Source organism: Carettochelys insculpta, chromosome 22 (genome assembly GCF_033958435.1).
Source record: "Carettochelys insculpta isolate YL-2023 chromosome 22, ASM3395843v1, whole genome shotgun sequence".
Taxonomy (NCBI): Eukaryota; Metazoa; Chordata; order Testudines; family Carettochelyidae; genus Carettochelys; species Carettochelys insculpta.
In genome coordinates this window covers 10,718,812-10,734,098 of record NC_134158.1, presented here as the reverse complement: position 1 = coordinate 10,734,098, position 15,287 = coordinate 10,718,812, and the positions used below count along the sequence as shown (strand labels likewise).

The 15,287-nt window shown below is 69.4% G+C and overlaps 2 protein-coding genes across 3 annotated transcripts; one reads left to right on the top strand and one right to left on the bottom strand.

Moving 5' to 3' along the window:
* Nucleotides 1-173: 173 nt before the first annotated feature.
* On the bottom strand, nucleotides 174-8,087 carry AGPAT1 (1-acylglycerol-3-phosphate O-acyltransferase 1). The gene is made up of 7 exons (XM_075017678.1): nucleotides 7,987-8,087; nucleotides 5,264-5,452; nucleotides 5,025-5,158; nucleotides 2,628-2,803; nucleotides 2,290-2,385; nucleotides 1,757-1,829; nucleotides 174-1,567 (listed from the first exon to the last, which is right to left on the bottom strand). The coding sequence occupies exons 2-7, from the start codon at nucleotides 5,446-5,448 to the stop codon at nucleotides 1,326-1,328; spliced, it is 906 nt and encodes a 301-aa protein (XP_074873779.1). The 5' UTR covers nucleotides 5,449-5,452; nucleotides 7,987-8,087; the 3' UTR covers nucleotides 174-1,325.
* Nucleotides 8,088-11,136: 3,049 nt separating this feature from the next.
* RNF5 (ring finger protein 5) lies at nucleotides 11,137-13,394 on the top strand. Of its 2 annotated transcripts, XM_075017709.1 has the most exons (6): nucleotides 11,167-11,349; nucleotides 11,789-11,807; nucleotides 11,956-12,068; nucleotides 12,253-12,307; nucleotides 12,606-12,714; nucleotides 13,105-13,394. In XM_075017709.1, the coding sequence occupies exons 1-6, from the start codon at nucleotides 11,213-11,215 to the stop codon at nucleotides 13,194-13,196; spliced, it is 525 nt and encodes a 174-aa protein (XP_074873810.1). In that variant the 5' UTR covers nucleotides 11,167-11,212; the 3' UTR covers nucleotides 13,197-13,394. The 2 variants fall into 2 exon arrangements, with proteins under 2 accessions (XP_074873809.1, XP_074873810.1); XM_075017708.1 differs by lacking the exon at nucleotides 12,606-12,714 and having other exon boundaries at nucleotides 11,137-11,349.
* The last annotated feature ends 1,893 nt before the right edge of the window (nucleotides 13,395-15,287 follow it).

Sequence of the window (15,287 nt, the reverse complement as noted above, 5' to 3'; positions counted from 1 at the left end):
CTCCTGTTGTACCTGCTGAGTGAGAGTCACTCCTGCCAGCGGACAGGGTGCAGTGCAGGGGGACCCCTGAACGCCATCACAGCCCCACCCCCTGTATCCAAGGGAGGAGCTACTGGCCCAGGCCCTGCTGCTGTGTTGCCTGCAGACACTGGCAGGGAGGCGTGTGGGGCGGCCACGGTCCATGGTGTTTATTAAAAGCGGAACAATGGCGGCACATGATCCCCACCCCAGGGAGGGTAAAACTTGGGGGGAGGGCCCTGGGGGGACACTCCCCTCCCCCCAGGTCCCACCCTGGGGCAGGGGATGCGAGAGGAGTAACTGGCAAACCCACCCGTTACAGGTACAGAAACAGTTAATAAATACACATCATGGGCCCCCTCGGCCTAGGGGTGTGGCCTCTGCTAACAGCCAGTTAGTAGCCAGGCACCTTCCCATGTGAAAACCCCATAAGCCCTCCCCCAAAGACCCCTCACCCCTGGAGAAAGTCACTCCCCCGACCCATCCCATGGCTCTCTGCCTCTGGGGCAGGGGCACGTGGCCAGGGTCCATCCAGAGCCGGGGCCCCTTCCCAGTAAGAGCCTTCCAGTGGGGCATGAATGAAGGGGGGATTTGTCTCTCCCGTTTCCACTTCCCCCGCAACGTGGCGCCCTCCATGTCCCGGGCGTGGCCTCTTTTTCACTGTGCCTGGGAGAGCAAGGAGCCTCCTCCCCAGCTGCCCTCCTCCCCAGCAGGTGGCAGGAGTGGAACGGTCCGTGGCGCCCTTCTCCCCCAGCAGGTGCCATGAGTGGAACATTCCGTGGCTCCTCTCCCCCTCCAAGTGTCAGGAGTAGAATGGTCCGTGGCGCGCTTTCTCCGCTCCCCTCGAGGTTGAAGTGGAACGGCCCTCAGTGTACTTTCTTCCTGGGGGAGTCTGAAGTGGAAGACTCCATGAGATCTTTTCTCTCCCCCCATGGGAGGAATGGGTTAGTCCACAGTTTCTGTTCCTCCTCTCAGCAACATACTGGCGTGGTTCAGTCCATTGCTTAACCTTCCCCCTCCCGGAAAAGCTAGGTGGATCATTCCATGTCAGACTGGAGTGGATCGGTCCATTGTTTGATCTTCTGCCCCCTCAGGAAATCGGAGTGGATGAGTCCTTGTTCAGGCGGGAATGGATCAGTCCATTATTTAATCCTCCCCCACTCAGGTCACTGAAGTGGATCAGTCCAAGGTTTAATTTCCTCATCCCCCCACATGGCAGGTCAGGTCACAGTGGATCAGTCCATGTTGGGGGGTGGGAATGGGAGGTACCAAGTGGCTAAGCTGGGAGGGGAGTGTCGAATGCTGGGTTAGTTGGTCTGCTCCATCCACGGCTGCCCTCCTGTGGGCGTGACCGATGCAGGCTCCGCCCCCTCCATGCCAGCTCCGCCCCAGTGGCGGGCGAGGGGGTCCCGGCCGGGGCTCAGCTCCGCCGAGAGGCTGTCGAAGGCCTCGAGCATGATGTGGCGCACGCGCTCCGTCAGCGCCGGCACCGCCTCCGGGCCCAGCCCCCGCGTGGGCACAGGCGGCAGCACCTGCACCAGGCAGCGCCCTGTGGGGGGGGGGGGGCATGAGGGGGGGCAGGGAACACCCCCCCCAGTCCCCCCGCCCCTCCCCTCTCCTACAGCCCCCCGCCTATGTCCCACCCAGAGCGCCCGTGCGCCCCCAGGGAGGCGGGTGTCGCACGTGGGCTCCCTCGCCCCTTGCACCCACGCACACAGGGTGAGGGAGCTCTGCTCACCCGTGGTGAACCGCCTCTCCTTCTTGCTGTAGAAGTCCCGGTACGAGGACATCACGATGGGGATCACGGGCACCTGGGGGGCGGGAGGGGGTGAGAGATGGGGCTGAACCCAATGCCCCCGACACCGCCTCAGTCTAGTGCCCCGAGACTCCCTGCTCAGCATTCGCACGTGGCCCCGACGTCGCACGCAAAGCTGGCCGTGCGAGGCATCGTGCAACGGGCCGGGAGCCAGGGAAACCCGTCGCACACTGGCCAGCTCTGCAGGGAATTCACTACCCAGGGCGTTTGCTGCACAGGGGGGTTACCTGCACCTGCATGGCCGGGGGCAGCTGGACAACCTGGGCCTGCACAGCCGGTGGGAGGGGGCGGATGAGGGTACCGGGGGGGACCACAGGTACCTGGGCCTGCACGGCCAGCAGGAGCGGGGCAGCTGGAGATGGGGGTGCCAGGGGGGGACACACGTACCTGGGCCTGCACAACTGGTGGGAGGGGGGAAGCTGGGGGAGGGGGTGCCGGGGGGGGGACACACGTACCTGGGCCTGCACAGCCAAGTGGAAGGCACCCCGCTTGAAGGGCAGCATGGAGCCGTTGTGATTCCTGGTTCCTTCAGGAAACACCCAGACCCGGACCTGCCGGAGAGCAGAAGGTGAGAGTGGGGCCACACAGCCCTGGGGAGACCCCGAACCTACCCCACAGCCCTGTCCATGGATCCCCCAGGGACCCCTCCCCATCCCAGGCCTTTCACTGCCCCCCAGGAACTTCCAATCCCAGGCCCCCCACATCCCCACCCACAACACACGGGTCCCTCCCTCACACCCCGCCCAGCCACGGACACTCCCAGGGAGCCCCCCCGGCCTGCCCCCCGCCCCACGTTGTCGCGCAGCATGGTCTGGGCCGTCTCCGCCATGACGCCGATGGCGTCGTCCGTCTTCTTCCGGTTGATGAAAATGATGCCGCCGAGCCAGCAGGCCAGGCCCACCGTGCCCATGTACATCAGCTCCTTCTTGGCAATGGGCACACAGCGGTCGGGCAGAACCTCCATCATCCCTGTGGGGAGCCTGGGTTAATGCAGGGCACCTGCCCACCAGTCAGGCCCACAGGCCTCACCCTAATCCCCCCGACCACCAGTCAGCTCCACCCACAGCCCCCACCCTAATCCCCCACCAGCCCTGCCCACCAGTCAGCTCCACCCACTGGCCCACTGCCCCCACCCTAATCCCCCCGCCCACCAGTCAGCTCCACCCACAGCCCCCACCCTAATCCCCTGCCAGCCCCGCCCACCAGTCAGCTCCACCCACAGCCCCCACACTAATCCACCACCAGCCCCGGCCCACCAGTCAGCTCCACCCACTGGCCACAGCCCCCACCCTAATCCCCTGCCAGCCCTGCCCACCAGTCAGCTCCACCCACAGCCCCCACACTAATCCACCACCAGCCCCGCCCACCAGTCAGCTCCACCCACAGCCCCCACCCTAATCCACCAGCCTCGCCCACCAGTCAGCTCCACCCACAGCCCCCACCCTAATCCCCTGCCAGCCCCGCCCACCAGTCAGCTCCACCCACAGCCCCCACCCTAATCCCCCGCCAGCCCTGCCCACCAGTCAGCTCCACCCACTGGCCCACTGCCCCCACCCTAATCCCCCCACCCACCAGTCAGCTCCACCCACAGCCCCCACCCTAATCCACCAGCCCCGCCCACCAGTCAGCTCCACCCACAGCCCCCACCCTAATCCCCCTGCCCACCAGTCAGCTCCACCCACAGCCCCCACCCTAATCCCCTGCCAGCCCCGCCCACCAGTCAGATCCACCCACTAGCCCCAGCCTAATCCCCTTCCAGATCCAGCCACTGGCCCACAGGCCCCGCCCTAATCCCCTGTCAGCCCTGTCCATTGGCCCCACCCTGTCCATTAGCTCCACCCACCCACTGACTCTACCCCACTCCCTCTGCCAGATCACCAGCTCTGCCCCCAGCCTGCTCTTCTCACCCGCTCACCCATCCTGCCCCCACCCACTGCCCTGCGGGGAGCATGGGGTTAACAACCGGGGAGCCCCACTCCCCAGGGCCACCTGCTGGGCTCAGCGGGCACCACAGTAGCCAGGCATGCCCTGTCCCGCTGGTCCAGAGCCCCGCCCCGCTGGTCCAGAGCCCCGCCCCTGCCCGAGGCCCCGCCCCCACAAGCCCAGAGCCCTGCCCCTGCCCCGAGGCCCCGCCCCACAAGCCCAGAGCCCCGCCCCTGCCCCGAGGCCCCGCCCCACAAGCCCAGAGCCCCGCCCCTGCCCCGAGGCCCCACCCCACAAGTCCAGAGCCCCACCCCCACAAGCCCAGAGCCCCGTCCCTGTCCCAACGCCCTGCCCCCGCAAGCCCAGAGCCCTGCCCCCGCCCCGAGGCCCTGCCCCCACAAGCCCAGAGCCCTTCCCCCGCCCCGAGGCCCCACCCCACAAGCCCAGAGCCCCGCCCCTGCCCCGAGGCCCCACCCCCACAAGCCCAGAGCCCCACCCCCACAAGCCCAGAGCCCCGTCCCTGTCCCAACGCCCTGCCCCCGCAAGCCCAGAGCCCTGCCCCCGCCCCGAGGCCCTGCCCCCACAAGCCCAGAGCCCTGCCCCCGCCCCGAGGCCCTGCCCCCACAAGCCCAGAGCCCCGTCCCCGCCCCGAGGCCCTGCCCCCACAAGCCCAGAGCCCTGCCCCCGCCCCGAGGCCCTGCCCCCACAAGCCCAGAGCCCTGCCCCCGCCCCGAGGCCCCGCCCCCACAAGCCCAGAGCCCTTCCCCCGCCCCGAGGCCCCGCCCCCACAAGCCCAGAGCCCCGCCCCTGCCCCGAGGCCCCACCCCACAAGCCCAGAGCCCCACCCCCACAAGCCCAGAGCCCCGTCCCTGTCCCAACGCCCTGCCCCCGCAAGCCCAGAGCCCTGCCCCCGCCCCGAGGCCCTGCCCCCACAAGCCCAGAGCCCTGCCCCCGCCCCGAGGCCCCACCCCCACAAGCCCAGAGCCCTGCCCCCGCCCCGAGGCCCTGCCCCCGCAAGCCCAGAGCCCTGTCCCCGCCCCGAGGCCCTGCCCCCACAAGCCCAGAGCCCTTCCCCCGCCCCGAGGCCCCACCCCACAAGCCCAGAGCCCCGCCCCTGCCCCGAGGCCCCACCCCCACAAGCCCAGAGCCCCACCCCCACAAGCCCAGAGCCCCGTCCCCGCCCCGAGGCCCCACCCCCACAAGCCCAGAGCCCCACCCCCACAAGCCCAGAGCCCTGCCCCCGCCCTGAGGCCCCGCCCCGGCGCACCCAGCAGGTCGAGGGAGCTCTGGTGGTTGGAGACGACCACGTAGGGCTCGGCCAGGTGAAAGTTCTCCAGCCCGCGCGTCTCGATGCGGATGCCGTAGAGGTACTTCACGTGGTGCAGCATGAAGCGGAGGATCCTGGGGGGGGGGGACACAGTCCCAATGGGCAGAGCCGAGGGGCAGCAGCCCCGGGGCCCTGCGCCAGCCCCACCCTTCCCTCCCCGGCCCCCAGGCCTGGCTCACCTCATGTTCTCGACGTTGCGGCCCCGCAGGGCGCACAGCGGGATGGCCAGCACGGCCAGCGCCAGGATCCAGCCGTTGTAGAAGGCCATCTTGCAGAAGTACTTGAAGGTGGCGCTGCACTCGTAGAGCAGGGCCACAGCCACCAGCAGCAGGGCCAGCGCCCACTGGGCCAGCGACAGCTCCATGGCCCTGCGGGAAGACCCCGTCACTGGCTGCCTCCCAGCACGGGCAGGGGCTGTGGGGCGGGAGTGGGGGGAACCGGCAGGGCTGTGGGGGCTGCGGGGCGGGAGTGGGGGGAACCGGCAGGGCTGGGGGGGCTGCGGGGCGGGAGTGGCGGCACCGGCAGGGCTGGGGGGGCTGCGGGGCGGGAGTGGGGGCACCGGCAGGGCTGGGGGCAGGAGTCCTGCTGGCGAGATCCGTCCCCAGCCCCTCCCCCAATTCCCCAGGCCAGTTTGGCCAGCACAAGGCCGGCCCGAGCCCCCCGCGGGATGGCCCGGCCCCTCCAAGGCGCTCAGGCACCGCCGGAGGCCCTCCACCACGGAAGCGGGCGCTGTGCCAGGGCTGGCCGGGACAGGAGAGGGCTGAGCCAGCGAGGCTGTTACAATCCCATCAACAGCGACAGGCACGGCCACGCACCCCCCAGCGCGGCCACGCCTGTGCCACGGCGGGCCAGGCAGCCTGCCCGGGACGGGAGTGAGCAGCACCGTGGCGCCCGGCTCTCTGCAGGGGCAGTGACTCAGTTTCCCCAACACCAGAGCCCCAGCTCAGGCCGACCCTGAGAAAAAGGGGCTGGAGAGATGGTGCCAAGCTCCAGGGTCACGCCAGGGCCTGGCGAGCGTGTTCCCGGAGCACCTGCCAAGCACGTATCCACGAGAGTGAAAATTCCATTTACACACACAGGGCCTGCGACGACCCCACACACGTGCGCAACCGCACGCTCCGAGCTCCTCTTGTGCAGCCGCATGCACCGCTCCTCCCCAGCACTCACGGTGCGAGTGAGCCTGGACACACCTGCCCTGCAGACGTGCAGGGTGCACTCGCCCCACCAGGCACGTTGCACGCCCAGGGACCGCCACCCACAGCACAGCCCCTTTGCAGCACGACGCACGCACTGGCTGGGTGTTCACAAGTGTCTCACACGCGCGGCGCATTTCCAACACGGCGCCTCGGTGCAGCTCGGCACCCAGGGCCTCTGTCTGTGTGTAGAACTCACCCAAGAGGCGTGTAGCACGCTCATCGCACTGACACACCGTGGGTTGCAGACAGCAAGGGTCACACCCCACTGCCCCCCGCAGGGTGTGTAAGACACAGCATGTCCACACAGAGCATGTCGCTGCATCTGTGCCCACCCCAAGGACATCACAAGCGGCTGTCACGCCAGCACCCCACAGGCCCTGTGCTCACACCCTCAAGCACAGGGCACCTACACGGCTGCCCCCACGGCACACAAGGTGCACCCCGCGTGCACGGCCGCACGCAGCAGGCAGGGTACACAAGACCCATCTCTGTGCATGCAGGACAGGTGTACCACCTACCGCCCCTGCGTGAAAAGTCTGCGACACCCCCGACACACACAGCGTGCAAGCGTAACGGCAACACGCTCGGCCGACAGTAGGGTGTGCCCAGCTCCCGGGGCACAGACTTGCCCTGCCCCGCCACACCCATCCCTCTCAGCGGCTGGCAGAGAACTGCCTGGGGTGGCTGGGAGCAGCTGTTCTAATCCCAGTGGGGTGACATGTGGATGTAGACACGCACATGCAACGTGCTGTGCACGAGGATACACGGCAGTACCGGCACACCCAGCCTGGCTGCGGCACACATGGCGCGCTGGGTGTAAGCACGGCCAGCCCGTACAGTGCAATACACAGGACGTGCATCGCACGACTGCCCCACGCACACCAAGCCCACGGTGCAGAGGGAGCGCCGGCAGGCAGGGGGCAGCGCAGCTGTCGCATGCACAGTCTCAGCTTGTGCCCCCCAATTCCCGGGGTACAGGCACGGCTGGGCCTGAGTTCCCACGCACTGCCCAAGCTGGGCCCCACAACCCTGCACCCCAGCAGACAAGGAGCAGGAGGGGATGTGGGGCAGGGGAAGGGGCCAGACCCAGGTGAGTAGGAAAGGGAAGTGATCAAAGGAGGACAGTGGGGTAACAGTGACCCCCACCCATCCCTGCCCAGCACCTCCATCCATCCCTCCCTCCCTCTCTCTCTCTCTCCAGGGACCTGTCCCGCAGGGACCCCCTAATTCTCTCCCCGAGCCTCAGAGCCCCCACGTCCCCGCCCAGCCCCCACACTCTGCCCCACAGCCCTCATGTCCCCGCCCAGCCCCCACACTCTGCCCCACAACACCTACGTCCCCGCCCAGCCCCTCTGCCCCACAGCCCCCACGTCCCCGCCCAGCCCCCACACTCCCACGTCCCCGCCCAGCCCCTCTGCCCCACAGCCCCCACGTCCCCGCCCAGCCCCCACACTCTGCCCCACAGCCCCCACGTCCCCGCCCAGCCCCCACACTCTGCCCCACAGCCCCCACGTCCCCGCCCAGCCCCCACACTCTGCCCCACAGCCCCCACGTCCCCGCCCAGCCCCCACACTCTGCCCCACAGCCCCCACGTCCCCGCCCAGCCCCCACACTCTGCCCCACAACCCCCACGTCCCTTCCCCCCGCCCCACAGCGCCCCATATCCCAGCCCCGCCCCGGAGCCCGCCCCGCCGGGCCCCCCGCACCTGGGGCCGGCGCTACCCCCCCCGCCGCCGGGGCCGGGCCATGGCGCGCCTGGTGCTGATGCTGCGGCCGGGATGCTGCGGCCACCCCGGCCGGAAGTGGGGGGGCGTGTGACGGGCAGCCCGGGCAGCCAATCAGCGCCGCGCCCGCTCCTCCCTCCCCGCTCTTCCCGCGCTCTCTGTCCCTCCCCTCCCCCAGCCTCCGGCCCCCTCCCAGCCCCTCCCCCACGTGCCCTCCGCACCCCTCCCCCACCCTGTGCTGAGCTGCGGGGTCTGGGGGGGGGGTTAGGACAGCCCGCCCCAAATGCTCCCCCCCGCCTGCACCCCATCTGCTCCCCCCGCCCGAACCCCATCTGCCCCCTGCACCCCATCTGCTCCCCGCCCCATCTGCCCCCGCCCGAACCGCATCTGCTCCCCCCGCCCGAACCCCATCTGCCCCCTGCACCCCATCTGCTCCCCGCCCCATCTGCCCCCGCCCCCTGCACCCTATCTGCTCCCCCCGCCTGAACCCCATCTGCCCCCGCCCCATCTGTTCCCCCCGCCCGAACCCCATCTGCCCCCTGCACCCCATCTGCTCCCCCCGCCCCATCTGCCCCCCCCGCCCGAACCCCATCTGCTCCCCCTGCCCGAACCCCATCTGCCCCCCGCCCCATCTGCCCCACCCCGCCCGAACCCCATCTGCCCCCTGCACCCCATCTGCCTTCCGCCCCATCTGCTCCCCCCGCCCCATCTGCCCCCGTCCCCTGCCCCATCTGCTCCCGCCCCCTGCACCATCTGCTCCCCCCGCCCGAACCCCATCTGCCCCCCTGCACCCCATCTGCCCCCCCGCCTCCCTGCCCCCTGCCTGCCCCCATCTGCCCCCCACCTGCCCCATCTGCTCCCCCTGCCTGAACCCCATCTGCTCCCCCCGCCCCCTGCACCCCATCTGCCCCCGCCCCCTGCACCCCATCTGCCCCCCCACCCCATCTGCTGACATTGGAGTTGCCAGGGGGTTGGCGACAGACGGGGGCTGGAGTTGCTGGGGGGCTGGGGACAGGCGAAGCCAGTGGAGGGGGCGCAGGGCATGTAGATCCCCCAGGAGAACAATCCCCTCCCCTCCAGGGTGTCCAGCCCAGGGCAGAGCGTCTCCCTCACGTCCGCCTCAGCGTCTGCTGTTGGCCCAAGTTGCCCGTCGGGTTTTGGCTTCCAGCGGAGAGTCGCTCGCCGGCCACTCGGGCTTCGGAGAGGCTCTCGGCTGGTTCCTTCCTGCTGGCAAACCCTCCTCCTTGGATTCTCTCCCCCGGGGTCCCCGTGTGGGAGAAGCTGCATCGCTGCCCTGGCTGGGGCGCCCAGGCATCCACCCGGGCGGTGATCTGGCTGGGGCAGTGGGGGGCGATGCTGCTGGGCCCTCCCCAGTCGCTCCCTGTCTGTGGTCCAGACCCGCTGAAGGCGGCTGGGTGGTGTCAGGGGCCTTTCCCACACCGGCCTGGGCTGCAGTGGGGGAGCCTGGAACCGGAGCGACTGAGGCACACAAACCCGCCCCCCCTTGCTCCCGGGCACTCCGATCCACAGCCCCCAGCGCTGTGGTGACCTGTCCGGGCAGCACGGGGGCGGGGGGGCGCCAGGGGATCCTGATCCTGATGGGGTTCCCGGGGCAGCTGCTGTGACAATGTCCCTGGGAGGGCGGTTGCCATGGCAGGATGGGCGGGTGCCGTGGCAGGGGAGGGCAGTTGCCGTGGCAGGATGGACGGTTGCCGTGGCAGGGGAGGGCGGTTGCCGTGGCAGGGAAGGCGGTAGCCTTGGCAGGATGGGCGGTTGCCGAGGCAGGGGAGGGCGGTTGCCGTGGCAGGGGAGGGCGGTTGCCGCGGCAGGATGGGCGGTTGCCGTGGCAGGATGGGCGGTTGCCGAGGCAGGGGAGGGCGGTTGCCGTGGCAGGGGAGGGCGGTTGCCGCGGCAGGATGGGCGGTTGCTGAGGCAGGGGAGGGCGGTTGCCGTGGCAGGATGGGCGGTTGCCGTGGCAGGGGAAGGCGGTTGCCGAGGCAGGGGAGGGCGGTTGCCGCGGCAGGATGGGCGGTTGCCGTGGCAGGGGAGGGCCGTTGCCGAGGCAGAATGGGCGGTTGCCGAGGCAGGGGAGGGCGGTTGCCGCGGCAGGATGGGCGGTTGCTGTGGCAGGATGGGCGGTTGCTGAGGCAGGGGAGGGTGGTTGCCGTGGCAGGATGGGCGGTTGCCGTGGCAGGGGAAGGCGGTTGCCGTGGCAGGGGAGGGCGGTTGCCGTGGCAGGGGAGGGCGGTTGCCGCGGCAGGATGGGCGGTTGCCGTGGCAGGATGGGCGGTTGCTGAGGCAGGGGAGGGCGGTTGCCGTGGCAGGATGGGCGGTTGCCGTGGCAGGGGAAGGCGGTTGCCGTGGCAGGGGAGGGCGGTTGCCACGGCAGGATGGGCGGTTGCCGTGGTGACACACAGGGTGGCAGTGGCCACACTGGAATGGGAGGTTGCCCTGGGGAGGTGGCTGGGTGGGGTACTGGCGGTGGCCATGGTTGCGTGACAGGTGGGGCGGTTGCCATGGTTGCGTGACAGGTGGGGCGGTTGCCATGGTTGCACAGCGGGCATCGACCAGGCTCTGCCCCGGGCGCTAGGCCGCAAACCGGAAGTGCCCCGCCGCCGCCGGGGCCCCGCTCTCCAGGCCCGTCCTCCTGTCACGTCTGGGCCCCTGAGCTAAGGGGACGCTGATTGGATTCTTGGGATGTCGATCCACCTGTGCCCGGCCAGTGCCCTTCCACAGCCAATTAGCGCGCCTGACCTTAGAGTGACAGTCAAAGGGGCCAATAAGAATACATCGTGTTCAACGAGCGCCCGCCCCACTCCGGTGATCGGTTCGAGCTGTGCTGTCAATCAAGATGTTTTTTTTCCTCAGCTCCTGTGACCGCCTCTTTTCCCAGTCAGCCAATCACATAATGGATTCCATCTGATTGACAGTGGAAGAAGCCAATAGAAACCGGCGATGTCGGACCGCCTGGAGGAGCTCTCCGAACAGGATTGGCCAATAGGCGGAGCACGCACGCTGATTGACAGCCAGCAGAACCGTGAGAGGCGCTTGAGGGACGAGCTGAGCGACAGCCTATTGGAGCCCCTCGGCTGCTCTGATTGAGAGCACGTGCGCCCAGTGAGCGAGCGGGAGCGGTGATTGGCCGCCGCGACGACCAATCGGCTTACGAAAGAGTAGGCGGAGGCGTGCCCCGTTCCGCGAGCGGAAGATGGCGGCGGGGACGGGCCCGGGGATCCCGGACGGGGGCCCCGAAGGGCCACACCGCGACCGCGGAGCCTTCGAATGTAACATCTGCCTGGAGCCCGCCCGAGAGGCGGTGATCGGCCTTTGCGGGCACCTGTACTGGTGCGGGGCGGGGTCAGGAGGGGGCGGGGCCGGGCCAAGCGCAGGGGCGGGGCCAGGTTAAAGTGTAGGGGAGGGGCCAGATAAAGGGGCGGGGTCAGGTTGAAGGGGTGGGGAAAGGGCGGTGCCAGGGGAGGGGCCAGATGAAGGGCGGGGGAGGGGCCGGTTGGAGGGATGGGGGCAGGGCTGGGGGGAGGGGGCAGAGCCCGGTGGAGGGAAGGGGAGGGGCAGATTGGAGGGGTGGGGGCGGAGTTGGGGGGCAGGGCCCGGTAGAGGGGGAGGGGCAGGTTGGAGGGTGTGGGCAGGGCTGGGGGAGGGGTGGGGAAGGTTGTAGGGGTGGGGGGCAGGGCAGGGCAGGGCTGGGTGGTGGGTGCGGGGAGGCAGGGGAGGGGACGGATGTTGGGGGCAGGACCTATGTAATTCTCCCCCCTCTCTCTCTCAGCTGGCCCTGCCTGCACCAGGTGAGTCAGGGTGGGGGGGAGGCTCCTCCTTTCCCTTGATCCTTCAGTGACCCCCACTTGCCCACTTCCCATGATGCTCCGGGGCCTTAGTGTGCCCCGAGCCCCATGGGAGTGGGGGCTGTGTGCTCACCTGCCCCATCCCCCCCAGTGGCTGGAGACCCGCCCTGAGCGCCAGGAGTGCCCAGTCTGCAAAGCCGGCATCAGCCGGGACAAGGTCGTCCCCCTCTACGGCCGGGGCAGCGCCAGCCAGCAGGACCCCAGGTGTGGGCCGGGGCTGAATGGGACCCTGGGCTGGGGAGGGGCAGGGCCTGTGGGACCCTGGGTCGGGGGTCCCCTGGGGAGGGGGCAGGACCTGTGTACGGCGGGGAGGGGCCAGGGTAGAACTGAGCGGAGGGGTGGAGGGGGCACGTCCTGGTCCATCCCCCACACTCTCTGTCCTCCCCAGGCTGAAGACCCCTCCTCGGCCCCGAGGGCAGCGACCAGAGCCTGAGACCCGTGGGGTGAGTAGGAGCTCACCCCCCATGGGCTAACCACCCCGGCCCTGCCCGCAGTGTACCCCCCAAGAGGCTGTGCCACCAGCTGCCCACAGGCCCCCCGCGCAGGGGCAGGGGCCACGCCCCCAGGGTGATAACCCCCCCCCGCGCAGGGCCACGCCCCCAGGGTGATAACCCCCCCCCGCGCAGGGCCACGCCCCCAGGTGATAACCCCCCCCCCCCGCGCAGGGCCACGCCCCCAGGTGATAACCCCCCCCCCCGCACAGGGCCACGCCCCCAGGGTGATAACCCCGCTTCTGTGCAGGGCCCACCTCCCATGTACCCCGACACCGGCTTCCACATGGCCTTTGGGATCGGGGCTTTCCCCTTCGGGGTCTTCACCACGGTGCTGCGGGGACCTGAAGCCAGACCAGGTATGGCCCCCTGGCCTGCCCCCTCCACCGCCCCCCAGTCTCCCAGACCCACCCCTGCTGCTACCTCCCCTTGAGCCCCCCGGATTCCCCCACTGCCCCCCCACCTCCTGCCGTGTCCGCCCCTCCAGCCGCAGCCAGGCCGGTGCTTGGCCCCGGCTGGGTTCCCGGCCCCCCCATTATCTCCCAGACGATGCCAGTGCCCCCACTCCGGGTTCCCAGCCCCCCCAGACGACACCAGCACCTCCCCCCCAGGTTCCCAACCCCCCCAGCAGATGACACCAGCGCCTCCCACTCCCCTCCAGGTTCCCAACCTCCCCCCCACAATGACACCAGCACCCCCACCCTCCCCTCCAGGTTCCTAGCCCCGCTCACTCCCCTCTCTCCCCCCAGATGACGCGGGGGCCCCCCGCCCCTCCAGCTGGCAGGACTCACTCTTCCTCTTCATCGCCATCTTCTTCTTCTTCTGGCTCCTCAGCGTCTGACCCCCGGCCGGGGCCGGCTCGCTGCACCACGGGGCACCTCTGGACTTGGGGGGCTGCCCCCTTACACGCCGTGCTGCAGCACCCCCTGCTGGCAGGCCCAGGAAGCAGGGGCACCCTGGGAACAGCCCCACAGGGGTGACTGGGGGCGCAGGGTTCCCACTGTACGCGCCCAGCTGTAATTAAAGATGGGTGACTGCAGCCCTCGGTGAAGTGTGTGGAGGGGCCGAGCCCCAGGAAACCGGAGCCCCAAAGGGGCAGTCACCCCAGCTCCTCGCAGGCTGCGCCCAGTGCCAGCGGCTGGGAGGTCCCCGACAGGGGCCAGCTGACACCCCAGGCGCCGGGTGGGCAAACAGCCTGGGGCCAAGGGCGCTCCAGGGGCCTGGGGGGCTGCTGGGTGTGGGGGGCAGGGCAGCCGTGGGGCAGGCAGCCAGTTTGGATGTCACGTGTCCCACCCCTGGGTCCCCTGCGGCATGGCACAGCCCCCTACTGCTCTTGGGAAGGCGGGCAGACAGCTGGGAGCTGCAGGCTGCTCCCTGCCCAAGGGACCCCCGGGCGCCTCCCGCCAGCAGCACCGCCCACGGGGGGGACCCCCAGGTGCTTCCCCACCCAGCAGCACTGCCCACAGGGGGACCCCCAGCCGCTCCCGCCAGCAGCACCGCCCACACGGGGACCCCCAGCACTCCCCCCCCAGCAGCACTGCCCACAGGGGGACCCCCAGGCGCTCCCGCCAGCAGCACCGCCCACAGGGGGACCCCCAGCACTCCCCCCCCAGCAGCACTGCCCACGGGGGGACCCCCAGCTGCTCCCGCCAGCAGCACTGCCCACGGGGGGACCCCCAGGCGCTCCCTGCCCACAAGAGGGGCTGGGCCAGACCAGCAGCGACGTGGCTGTATGGCGTCTGGGGGGTCGGAGCTCCGTGGGGACACCCCCTGCAGGCTTGGGGGCAGGGCCCCTCCCTTGCAGGGGGTAGAAATAACCGCCAGCTGGAAAAACAGATTTTATTATTAAGCAAAGTCCGTACAAGGTGGGGGGCCCCCGACCCCCATGGGGCCTCCCCAGGCCGCACTGCACACCCCCGTCTGTGCTTGAACAGGTCACCCCAGCTCACTCTGGGGGGGTACTGCCAGCCCAAGGCCTCTATCTTCCTGGGGTGCCCCCCTAGGCTGTGGGGGCCCTGGGAGAGCTAATGGTCACCCCGGCAAGGGGCCCCCTCAACAGGAGCAGGGGTTAGAGAGAGAGAGAGAGCACCCCAGGGTGCCATTCCAACCGTCCCCCCCAACAAACAGCCCACCTCCAGCTCACGTGCAACGGTGGTGAGCAAACACCTCCATGGCTGCACGCCTGACTCGTGCGACAGCCACGTGTGTGCAACCCCATTTCCCGGGCACCGTTCTGGCATGTTGCACACTCACGACCACCCTTGTTTCCCACACCCTGACTGATGTGCGACGCACAGGAGCCACCTCACATAACTTGTGCTCTACGAGAGGGTGAGCACCCCGCTGCCAGGGCACGCGCATGTGCCTGTCACTATTAGTGCCACTTGCCAGACGTGCAAAGACCCAGACGCCCACTCTGCCCTGTGTGTGACCTTCCCCTGGGCCCATCTTGGTGGGTGGCGGGCGGCAGCCGTGGGTCAGGGCCCCACTCGCGACAGGGGCGGGAGCCGGGACCAGGCCCTGCCCCAACCGTACCCAGGTGTCTTCTCCACTCACTCACCCCCAGCAGCCCCCTCCCCAACAACCCACGTGCAGGGCTCTGACTGGTCGGGCCAACACCGCAGGCCTGGCCCTTTAGCCGCTCTACACTTGTGTGCACTCACACGTCTCTCCCCTGCACACTCGTGCACTCACCCCACACCCCTCCCACCTCACACTCATGTGCACTCACACCCACACCTGTCCCACCTCACATTTGTGTGCACTCACACACATCCTTCCCACCTCACATGCACGTGCACTCACACCCCTCCCACCTCACACTCGTGTGCACTCACACATCCTTCCCACTTCACACTCATGCACTCACACCCACACCTGTCCCACCTCACTCGTGTGCAGTCACACTCATGTCCTTCCCACCTCACATGCA

Bases quoted from the DNA above. Each gene is read 5' to 3' on its own strand.
- AGPAT1 (XM_075017678.1), bottom strand. From the start codon at position 5,448: ATGGAGCTGTCGCTGGCCCAGTGGGCGCTGGCCCTGCTGCTGGTGGCT. The intron at 5,159-5,263 runs GTGAGCCAGGCC...CCCCCCCCCCAG, and splicing joins CGCAACGTCGAGAACATGAG to GATCCTCCGCTTCATGCTGC. The intron at 2,386-2,627 runs GTGGGGCGGGGG...GCTCTCCGGCAG, and splicing joins AGACCATGCTGCGCGACAAC to GTCCGGGTCTGGGTGTTTCC.
- RNF5 (XM_075017708.1), top strand. From the start codon at position 11,213: ATGGCGGCGGGGACGGGCCCGGGGATCCCGGACGGGGGCCCCGAAGGG. The intron at 12,069-12,252 runs GTGTGGGCCGGG...TGTCCTCCCCAG, and splicing joins GCCAGCCAGCAGGACCCCAG to GCTGAAGACCCCTCCTCGGC. The intron at 12,308-13,104 runs GTGAGTAGGAGC...CTCTCCCCCCAG, and splicing joins CAGAGCCTGAGACCCGTGGG to ATGACGCGGGGGCCCCCCGC.